Source organism: Silurus meridionalis, chromosome 15, assembly GCF_014805685.1.
Source record: "Silurus meridionalis isolate SWU-2019-XX chromosome 15, ASM1480568v1, whole genome shotgun sequence".
NCBI lineage: Eukaryota > Metazoa > Chordata > Actinopteri > Siluriformes > Siluridae > Silurus > Silurus meridionalis.
Genome location: NC_060898.1, coordinates 11,114,452 through 11,125,463, shown reverse-complemented (window position 1 = coordinate 11,125,463; position 11,012 = coordinate 11,114,452). Strand labels below are relative to the sequence as shown.

Below are 11,012 nucleotides of genomic sequence, written 5' to 3'. Positions count from 1 at the left end.
TTAAAAAAAAAAAAAAAAAAAAGACAGTGGCAGCATCCCTTATATAAAAGACAAACTAAATTGAAGGGGAAAAAAAACTTTCGACATTAAAATGGCTCATGACAAGAAAAATATATCAATAAAACGTTAGATTATGTATGCTTTATCAAATTTGACGTCGAATTCATGAAAGCCAGCACTTTTTTACACCGATAATTTCGAACATCTCCCTTATATATGGTGACTCTGAATTCACATTAACCATTCCTCTTGTTGCCTTGCTTATTGTTAGATTTGCTTAGCTACATCTATGTCTGATAGCCAGGAAATAATACACCAGTGATATGGTGAAAAAGCCACGCAATGAAGGGTTGATAGGCTGGAACCAGCGCTCAATGAGAAGAAGAAATACTAAAAGTAACGAGGCTGGTTTGAAAATGTAAGAAGTAGAAAGTACAGATATTTGTGTTAAAATGTAATGAGTTAAAGTAAAAAGTGGTCTGAAAAATAAATACTGATACCAGAAAAATCTACTTAAGTACAGTAACGAAGTATTTGTATTTCATTACTTCCCACCTCTGCCTATGATCCTATGAGTCACTCGGCAGTCGTGCCGAGTGACACGAAAAAAGAGGGAATTTCGCGTCAATGAACACAAATCAATAGAATAATAGTTAGACTGTGTTGAACATTGATAGTCAGTGGCTAGTTGAAAGTTGGAAGACAGAAGCTTGTAAAATGACAAGCACAGGACAAACATGTCAGAGTGCGATCTCAATATCTTTATATAAAGATCGTGGTCTTGCACTATAATATGTTGTCATGATTTGAGTTAGAACTGTGGCTGATGCTCTTATTTGCATGAGGTGTTGTGGCTTCTGTAAAACAGCAGTACTCTAGTAGTTACACAGGGTGTCTGAAAAGTCAGGAAGCAATGGAAATATATTGAGCAAAAAATAATGATATGGCAGCACAGTTGTAAATAATACATTTTAAAAATTCTGTTGTATTTTCACTAAACATTTTTAAGCTACTGTAAAAAGCTCATTATAATGGGTCGTAATTATGTGTCAGTTCAGGTTATTTACACCACAGAAAGTTACCTTGTGGGCTGCTTAATTGTACATGAATCATTTGGTCAAAACGAATAGCAGACAATTTTCCAGCTTATGCAGTTTTTATGACTGTATAGCATAATATTAAGTAAATAATAAGACAGACATTTGACCCTTCATTTGAACCCTCAAACCGTTGGTCACCATGGAAGTATATGGAGCAAAATCCTGGAATGTTTTCCTCAAAAACCTTAATTTATTTTCTACTTAAGAAAGAAATACATGATTCTTGGATGACATGGGGGTGAGTAAATTATCAGCAAAAACATTTTTTAAAGTGAACAAATTCTTTAACAGTTTAAAATATATCTTCCATCACCTCAATCTTGTGCACAGTTGGAGGTGATCTGATCTATCAGAAGTTAGTCACAAAACAATTCTGTTGAATGTGTTTTGTTGTAGGTTGGAACCAGTGTGCAGCAGCATCTAGACATCACCCAAAGCAGTCAGCCCTACCTTCTCACCCAGGGATCCACACAGAGCACCATTCACTCCTACTTCATTGTGGTTAGCAAGCATGCACTTCCATGCACGGCAACAGGTTCAGTTGGAGCTTTTGATGAACTCTTTAAAGCCCATTACGTCTTTGGTACGTCATACAGTTCTTCCCTGAGCAGCTTTTTCATTTTTGTCCAAACAACCATCTATAACATCGACATGGGGGAAACAAAGGAGACTCCTAGAGTTGCGGGCAAGAATGGTGCGTTAGTTGAGATAAAGCTATAAAGTGTTTTCTTTGCAAAAGTGACCATGAAAGTCCAAACAACCTTGTTAAGCACTTCATGGGTAATTCATGGGCTATGTACAGGCAGGACTCTTTTTCTGAAGTGTGGTCAAAAAGGATGCTCACGTTCTTTCGGTAGTTTTTCAGGTTTAAGAAAACATCTTAATATGTGCCATGGAAGCAGTTTAGTTGATTCTGTAAAATATGATTTTATATCCTCAAAGAACCGTCAATACAAGTAAATGTTTCTCATGTTGAAGAGTCGACTGAATATTTAGAGGCTGAGTCACAGTTTTTATGACGTTATACATGTTTCGGTCAGAGACAAGGCAATGTGTTTGCAATGTAAATACAATGACATTGAAATGATTTATTTGTTTACAATAAAATGTGAGTTCTGTGATCTAGTGTTATTGTGCTTGGTTTTATTTGGATAGTAGTTGATAGTTCTATAATTTAGTAACACTGCATCTTATGATTTATATGTTTAAAACACTGTAGAGAAATGAAAAGTAAATATTTGTCAGGGTGCAAGTGAAACAGGAGGCAGACGCCGGAATACAGCTCGCTCAAGTTTAATGATAAGATGAGGGAGAGAGATACACACGAGCACACACACTCACACACACGCACGCACACACTCACACACGGCAGTCCTTAGGTTGAAAGAGTCCGAGGTGCGCTAGAGGAGAAGTGTAGATGCGCGGGGAGAAGCACAGCCGGTACTGGATAGTAGAGTCCGAATGGGACGGACAGAGGAGAGGACTGCATGCAACCGTTAAGCCATGCAGCAGTACGTAACATCTAATAACACATACAATAACGAACAAGGGAGTGAGTGTGAGTGAGGAGCGTATATAGAAGCGGGGTTGCGTGATGATGAGCCCCAGGTGAGCGTGATTAGGCCTGGAGCTCCATAGAGAGTGGAGGCATGAGTGATGATGAGCTCCAGGTGTGCGTGGTTAAACCTGAAGCTTTAGGGAGAGCGGAGGCATAGAGAGCCACCAAAGGGGGCGTGGCAGGTGGATCCCTGACAATATTACACTTAAAGTGTCATTTTTAAAAAAAAGTCAAATTGTGGATAAATTAACTCTATACTGTGTAATTATATTACTCTTAACAGTGTGATTAACCTACAGTGTTAAATACTTTTACACATTTCATTGTTTTTTTTTTTTTACACAATATTGAGTAGAATTAACTCTAAAAACTTGACACTGACCAAAGAGTAAATTTTACACTGATATCGAGTGGGACCAAATGTTATCTGAAACAGAGTCAAATTCAACTCTTTAGGAGTTAAATTAACACTTCTGTTTTTACTGTGCGCATGATGAATAAAAAGTGCACTTGAAATGATGGCACTTTGAAGTGCCATCATTTCAAGTGCACTTTTTATACATCACAAAAATACAGTATTTTGTATACTGTATAACGGAAGACCAAAACGCTACATTATCACTAAATGAAAACTTTCCTACAAGTTAATTCATAACATGAAACATGTAACCAATGACTAATTTTATATTACAAGTCATAAAATATTACACTGCAAATAAATGACAGACCACTGTTCATTGTTCAGCTGTTTCACTCACAAATGTTAAAAACGTTTAAACATGCAAAGTGTAAATTCAATGACAATTCACATATTCACACAATTCAGAACATGTTCACTTATTAGCACACAGAATCATGTTACTCAACAAACATCAGTCAACAGATCAGCAACTTGATTTCCCCCTTGGCCTGTATTTACATTTAAATATAAATGTAAACAAAAACATATAAATCACATTTTCTGATTATTGCATGAAGCAAATCATCAAGAATCACATACATCTATGTGTTTGTGTGTGTGTGTGTAAATTCTAAAGGGAATAAAGCTTCAGTTAACACTACAGTATAAATTGTTAAGTATAGACTTACAAAGTAAAGGAGCAGTTTCTAAATATTTGAGCCCTTTCCTGCTGTGTCCTGGCTTCTACTTTCCCACAACTACATATACTTTAAAAAGTAAGGGATAGAGAAAAAAAGTGTATGGCAATACTGCAAATCACATCTTATGGGTTTTTTTTGCATAAATATTACACAATTACAAAAACTATGAACTGCACTTTTATTATTAGAGACTATACAGGAACTGCATCTCTAAAACAAACCATTAAGAACGAATACCAATCTAAGCAATGTGCCTAGGAATGGCTTGCTTACTGTGCTCTTTACTGGTGTTTCTCTTGACTGTTGTATTTTATACTCTCATTGTGCAATATTTTATTGTTCAATAGACAGTTATAAGAAAGAAAGAAAGAAAGAAAGAAAGAAAGAAAGAAGGAAAGAAGGAAAGAAACAAACCAATGTGCACTATTGTATACAAAGAAAGAGCACTTGTGATTGGAGTGGTGGAGATGAACAGTGCATGTGTTTCATAAAACGCTATTCGTCACTAGTCCTCTCTCAGATATGCCTCGGGGATTTCCTCCTCGTTCTCTGCTGGTGCAGTGCTCTGGGGCCTCTGGCTGTACTCTGCATCGCTGTCTTTTAGTTTCTGATCTGCCTCAAGGAAGCGCTGTCGAGCATGCTCTACATGAGTCTGTGCTATCTGCAGGTTTGTGTGTACTGTGGCCGAAGCCTGATCGGCTCCTGATAAAAACGAAAAGAAAACACAGCGAATTTTAGTTGTACATAAATTTAACATATAATTATTTTCAAACGGTATGAAGCAGCAAAGCCAATAGTTTTGTTTTTGCTATAAGGTGTATAGATCTGAGATCAAATGATTAATATCACACAATGGGTGGCAGGGATTTTTGAGTGGGTAAACATATCAGTACAGGTAGTCCCGGTAACTAAATAACAAATACTGATTAATTTTACCTTTTTTCTCAGTTATAGAAAGCTCTCTGGTCTATATATTGGTTAATACCTTTTTTAATTAAAAAATGTAGTCTACACATGAGAAAATCCAAAATTGGCTTAATTCAAAAGTAGACATTAAGAGCTATTATTTGTTTAAACTATCAATCTAACACAAAACACCTGTAGAACAATAAAAAACAGGTCATGTTTAAAGTTGTTTAATGCATCTAGATGTTAATATCTGAGAAGAAAAAAAAAAAAGCTGAAATACTGATCGATCGTCTATTATTACATTTGTGAGCTCATACACAAATGTTTATCATGCACAGCAAAAACAAAAGTGTTGGCCTTGTGCTCCCAGTACTAACATAAGCAAACCATTTTTCACAACATTGTAATGAAGAATTCTTTAATCCGATGTGTGTTAATAAACGTTCTATACTAACAGTTTTGAGAAATCAATGGCACAAATCATATGTTTATATTAATGTGCTTGTTCTAATTCAATGATATTTTAATAGAAGTTATACAGGGACTTGTTGGGCAGACTGTCCACATAAACTGTTGGCACAGGAAGTTTTCTGTGAAACAATTATTACAAAATTCTTGGAACAGACAGAGGGAATGCTGTAGGACACTTAAATCTTCAAAACAAAGGAGATTAAACTTTGTGGTTTTGTGCCAACATGAAAACCTGCATGCTATTTGTCTTTTTACTTAAAAAGACAAGCAAAAAGAAGGGTGGTGAAGGAATGGCTTTTTACAGCTGCTAATAAAGGGAAGTGGCATTCTATAGTAAATTAAAAAAAAAGGAGAACGAAAACACTTTAGGACACAGGACAATGGTGTAAGACAATAATCAGTTCCATGGTGGTAACACTAAACCCATATAATCACCATATCATTGTATTACATCTGCCTCCCTGTGTTTTATTTCTTGATTGAGGTGGCCAAATACCTTAATTAAAATCGTACCAATTTAGAGCAGTACTTATTCAGTGATACTCGACTTTAATTTATTTGTGTTTATATCAAAACATATACAATGCTAAAAGTTAGTTTGGTAAAAAAAACATTTCGTACCTGCGTCAAAAGCTGCTTCGGCTGCCAGCTGTGACAAGTTAATTGCGTTTATCCATCGTTTTTCAAACTCTTTGCAGTCTCCCCGATATTTGATAATCTAACAAGAAATTAGAAACTGCATTTCAGTTAACACATTTCCATACATGAATAAATACATGAGTACATGCTCAAAGGATTAAGAATTATACACAATGCACACTGATGTCTTAAAAAGATCAGACATTTTAAAAAAGAGGGATTGAGTGAAGAAAACCAGTAGAGCTGGAAATGTAGGGGACTAAAAGATGATTCATAGAATGACCACTCTTCAGTGGAATGTCCATACATAATTCATGAAATGTATTATTAATATTAAACTTTCAAAGAAATAAGAAAATCAGTTCAAAATCACTTTGACATTGCTAATATCAATGTTTGTGTGATTGACAGAATCCATTTGCAGGTGACTGATCAACTATGAACATTTTTATAACATTTGGAAAATTGTTACCTCCTCCCGCTTCTTAACGATCACCTGCCATACTGCGTTCTCATCAGCAGGAGTTAGTTTGTTGATATTCTTCACGTAGCTCTTGTGTAGAGATATAAGGGTGTGCACTGTCTGAAGAGCGAAAATACACATGAACACAAAACCATATTTATGCTTTTATATTTAAGTCATAGAAAGCTTTGATTTGAAAATATTAATTTGAATACCTTAGTATACTGAGTAAGTGAGTCCACTAGTGCCAGGGTGGTTTGAGACAGAAAAGAATTGGCACTGTTGGTCACCAAAGATGAGGCTCTACGAATTAAGGTTTCATGGGTCACACTGTCCTGCTCATACACATGGGAGAAAGACTTTCATTCAGACGAAATGCTAGCTATATTTATCACAGTAGCACTAAGACTAGTAGTAGGATACTTGAACCTTAGTCATCATTTCCTAATAAATCATTATCAATCATTATATTTGACCAAAATATTGGAACAGGGTTTTTAAGGTTCTTGGAAAATCCCATTATACTAATACAAAATAAACTATACAGTGGGATAAACATTTTGTCATACTGTCCAATTCTACTCAGTTCTGTTGTGTTGTATTTCCCTTAAGGATGTTACCAGGCTTTTATGAATACAGTCAGCAAAACGCATCAAACCTGTACAAAGGGAACAGCACACAGACCACCAGAGATGCCGACTGAAATCCAGTTCCTCCTGACGACTGATGGGAGTATCTGTCGTGCTCTGTTGGCAGCGCTCAGCAAGACAACTGCACAGCTATGAACAAACATCATTACAAAATATAATTTATTATCCCTTTAAGTGATAGCGCAAAAACATGCCAAACTGGTTACACCTTTTGGTTTGAATTTTCCATGCTTTTCCTGTTTAATCAGATACAAAATAAATTGCAGAAAGATAACATTTATACTTGAGTTATGTTATTTCTGATGACATTTTTTTGTAATGACTTTATTTGTAATGAGGTTATTTTTCATGACTTTATTTCTAATAACTTCTAAAAAAAATTTTATTATTGTTTGTGTTTATTTTTTATATATTTTTTTATTTATAATTAATAAGCATAGTTATTATCATATAGTTATTATACTTGCATAATTATTTTGGAATGTATAGGTCATACATTAAATTATTTTATTTCAACGTATTATTTATTACTGCTATTCGGCTATTGCAATTATATACTTAGAGTAACATCAGAAATAATACCATGTCTAATAATTTCTAATAATGGGATAAAAAATAATGAAACTGAATTTTATTGTTCCACTTATAGTAATTATACAATTATTAGACATCATTTTAATTAATTATTTTTATCTCAGATGTTTCTCCAAGTATATAACTGCAATAATTCCAAATAGCGGTAATATATTATATATATATATATATATATATATATATATATATATATATATATATATATATATATATATATATATATATATAACCGCTATTTGGAATTATTGCAGTTATATACTTGGAGAAACATCTGAGATAAAAATACACACACACACACACACACATATATATATATATATATATATATATATATATATATATATATATATATATATATATATATATATAAACATTCGCTTTAAATCAGATTAGGATTGGGTTTTTCCAGTTTACTCGAAGGCCTTAGTGACAAGGATCAAAAAACAACTCTGCTATGACGTCATTTCCCCTCACGCGAAAATGTCAGACAGCGTCAAGTTTGTGCACTTCTGCTACTATTTATTCAGTGTGTTTTTCCTTAATAAATCATTTGCACTTCGTCATAATGATAATACAAAGAGGTTTCCTTCGTCAAACTACTTTATAATAATCTATACGAGACAAATAAGAACTATATAATTAGAATCATGATTTATTAATGATTATTCATATTAATACATCTAAAATAAGTTGGATGACAGGCATAGTAATGATTAAAGGTGACAAACACTAGTTCAGAATTTGGCTCCTAAATAAATAATTTAACTTCAGTGTTTTTGAAAAGAAAGATAACCACATCCCCCACCGCTTATTTTCATATAGGAAGCTGCGCACATTTGGACATACGACATATTTTAAAAATATATTAATACAGGTATTAATGTTAAAGACCACAAACTGCCCTTGTAGATGGATGACAAATACATACCGTCCAACTGCCAGTAGCTTTCTCCCGAACAAAGCCATACTGAAATGAAAACAAAAGTGCACCCTCAGCGCTATTAGTACTTCTTCTATTTCCTCTTCCTGCTTCTCCTTCTTCTTCCTTTCTTCTCCTTCTTCTTCTAATTATTGACCTTCTGAGTATAATTGTATCCTCCTCTTTCTTCTGCCTCTTAAATATAATTGGTGTTCTTATTATTCTTCTCCTTGTTCTATTTCCTTCTTCTCCTCCTCCTCCATCTCCTTCTTCTTATTGTTGTTTGTTTGGTTTTCCTTCATTCTTCTTCTTCTCGTGGTGTTTTATGGCGGTTTGGCAGACCAACGAAAGGTGCATTTATCGCCACCTACTGATCTGGAGTGTGGAGCGAACACTGAATAGGAAAAAAAAAACCAAAAAACCAAAAAAAAAAAAAACAAAAAACAAAAAAACAAACAAACAAAACAAAACAAAAGGTTACGGAAATAAATAACTACCTATATTCTGTCTATAGTCCCTGTATTCTTAAGGTACTCAAACAACAGTTCGAGATCATGATTGCCCATACTCGCATCCCAACAATACCTTCAAAGAGATATTGCCCACTCCTATTAACCCTAATTCCTGGATCAGCTGGAACCTGTCCCTTTCATATGCAGGACACTTATACAAAATGTGTCTCACTGTTTCCGGTTCCCCACACTTGTCACATTTCCCCGATTCATGCTTACCTATTCTAAAGAGATCACTGTTTAATGCAGCGTGTCCAATTCTTAGCCGTGTGACGATAACATCCTTCCTCCTATTTCCCAATCTTTTCCTCTCTTTCCCAACAGTCTCCTGGATCAGGAAAAGATGTCTTCCATTAGTCCCACTGTTCCATACTTCCTGCCATCTTTTACCCACTTCAGATGAGATCACTGCCTTGAATTCAGCTCTACTCAACGCTACATTGATGTCTATCAGGGAATGATTCAGCGCGTTCTTCGCTAGCATGTCCACCATTTCATTACCACCCACACCAACATGAGCAGGTACCCACAGAAAATTTACCTCCACCCTTAGCTGCCTAATTCTAAACAGACTTTGTAAAATTTCTAATATTAAGTCTTGCCTAGATTCGGATTTACCACTTCTTAAACTAGTGAGGGCTGCCATCGAGTCACTGCAGATCACCGTTCTTTCTGGTTCTACTTCTTCTATCCACTGTAGGGCTAGTATGATTGCTAAAAGTTCTGTAGCAAAAACAGACACCTGATCTGAAAGTCTTTTTGCGATCTTTTTCTCAAAAGCAGGGATATATACTGCTGCTGCAGTCCTTTCAGATTCTGGGTCTTTAGAGCCGTCCGTAAATACCTGCAGTGCATCATCATATTCTCGAGTGATGTACTGCTGAACTATTAGTTCAATTGGCACATTCTTCCCCAGATTACTCAATAACTTCGTAACTCGTAGATCTATCACAGGGTTATGAAACAACCAAGGTGGAATTGCTGGTAGAGCCACAGAAGGAGCAATTTCATGGTTTTTCGGCTCCAACTTATCCACCTCCTTCCTTACTAACCAACCAAAGCTTGTAATTTCCCTGCACTCATATTCCCAACATTCTCTCAAAATCAGTTTAACCGGATGATTTTCCAGATGACCCTTTACACCGTACCAGTACCTCAGTCTGAGCTTGAACCTGCGGAGATCTAGGGGCAATTCTCCCATTTCCACTTGTAGTGAGGCTATCGGGGAGTTTTCCTTCATTTCTCCTCGCTCTTCTTTATCTTCTGGTTTTATGGCGGTTGGCGAACAGTACATGACTACTGCCCCTACAGGTGTGGAGAGTCTATACATATTTAAGCTGACCAGAGTCATATGTATAATTGTATTATATTTTATTTCAGTGTACCCCAGCCACTCTTAGTCCCAAGCCCGGATAAATGGGGAGGTTTGTGTTAGGAAGGGCATCCAGCGTAAAAACGTGCCAAATCAAACATGCGGATGATCCGCTGTGGCGACCCCTAATGGGAGAAGCCGAAAGAACGTTTTTTATTTCAGTGTGCCTTTATTTCCTTTATGTTTATTTCTTTAAGATGTTAGAGAGACAAAAGAGACACTATTGATGCAAAACTATATAGATGGATATGACTTTTCAACTTATACTGTATGTAATGTTGCTAATGAGTTTTTTTATAGGGTTTTGCAGCATATAATTACACACCCGATTCCAAAAAAGTTGGGACACTGTACAAATTGTGAATAAAAACAGAATGCAATGATGTGGAAGTTTAAAATTTCAATATTTTATTCAGAACACAACATAGATGACATATCAAATGTTTAAACTGAGAAAATGTATCATTTTAAGGGAAAAATAAGTTGATTAAATTTCATGGCAACACATTTCAAAAAAGTTGGGACAAGGCCATGTTTAACACTGTGTGGCATCCCCTCTTCTTTTTATAACAGTCTGCAAACGTCTGGGGACTGAGAAAACAAGTTGCTCAAGTTTAGGAATAGGAATGTTGTCCCATTCTTGTCTAATACAGGCTTCTAGTTGCTCATCTGTCTTAGGTCTTTTTTGTCGCATCTTCCTCTCTATGATGTGCCAAATGTTTTC

General features: G+C 35.4%; 1 protein-coding gene across 3 annotated transcripts; it reads right to left on the bottom strand.

Moving 5' to 3' along the window:
* Positions 1 to 3,324: 3,324 nt before the first annotated feature.
* On the bottom strand, positions 3,325 to 10,212 carry diablob (diablo, IAP-binding mitochondrial protein b). 3 transcript variants are annotated; one of them, XM_046868515.1, is made up of 7 exons: positions 10,071 to 10,212; positions 8,414 to 8,798; positions 6,900 to 7,020; positions 6,457 to 6,576; positions 6,251 to 6,361; positions 5,761 to 5,857; positions 3,325 to 4,461 (listed from the first exon to the last, which is right to left on the bottom strand). In XM_046868515.1, the coding sequence occupies exons 2-7, from the start codon at positions 8,449 to 8,451 to the stop codon at positions 4,265 to 4,267; spliced, it is 684 nt and encodes a 227-aa protein (XP_046724471.1). In that variant the 5' UTR covers positions 8,452 to 8,798; positions 10,071 to 10,212; the 3' UTR covers positions 3,325 to 4,264. The 3 variants fall into 3 exon arrangements, with proteins under 3 accessions (XP_046724471.1, XP_046724473.1, XP_046724474.1); XM_046868517.1 differs by lacking the exon at positions 10,071 to 10,212 and adding an exon at positions 8,990 to 10,035; XM_046868518.1 differs by lacking the exon at positions 10,071 to 10,212 and adding an exon at positions 9,136 to 10,035.
* Positions 10,213 to 11,012: the final 800 nt, after the last annotated feature.

Excerpts from the sequence above, each read along its gene's own strand:
- diablob (XM_046868515.1), bottom strand. The coding sequence starts at position 8,451 with ATGGCTTTGTTCGGGAGAAAGCTACTGGCAGTTGGACG. Across the intron at positions 7,021-8,413 it reads AAGCTACTGGCAGTTGGACG|CTGTGCAGTTGTCTTGCTGA; the intron begins GTATGTATTTGT and ends GTTTGTTCATAG. Across the intron at positions 5,858-6,250 it reads TCGTTAAGAAGCGGGAGGAG|ATTATCAAATATCGGGGAGA; the intron begins GTAACAATTTTC and ends ATTTCTTGTTAG.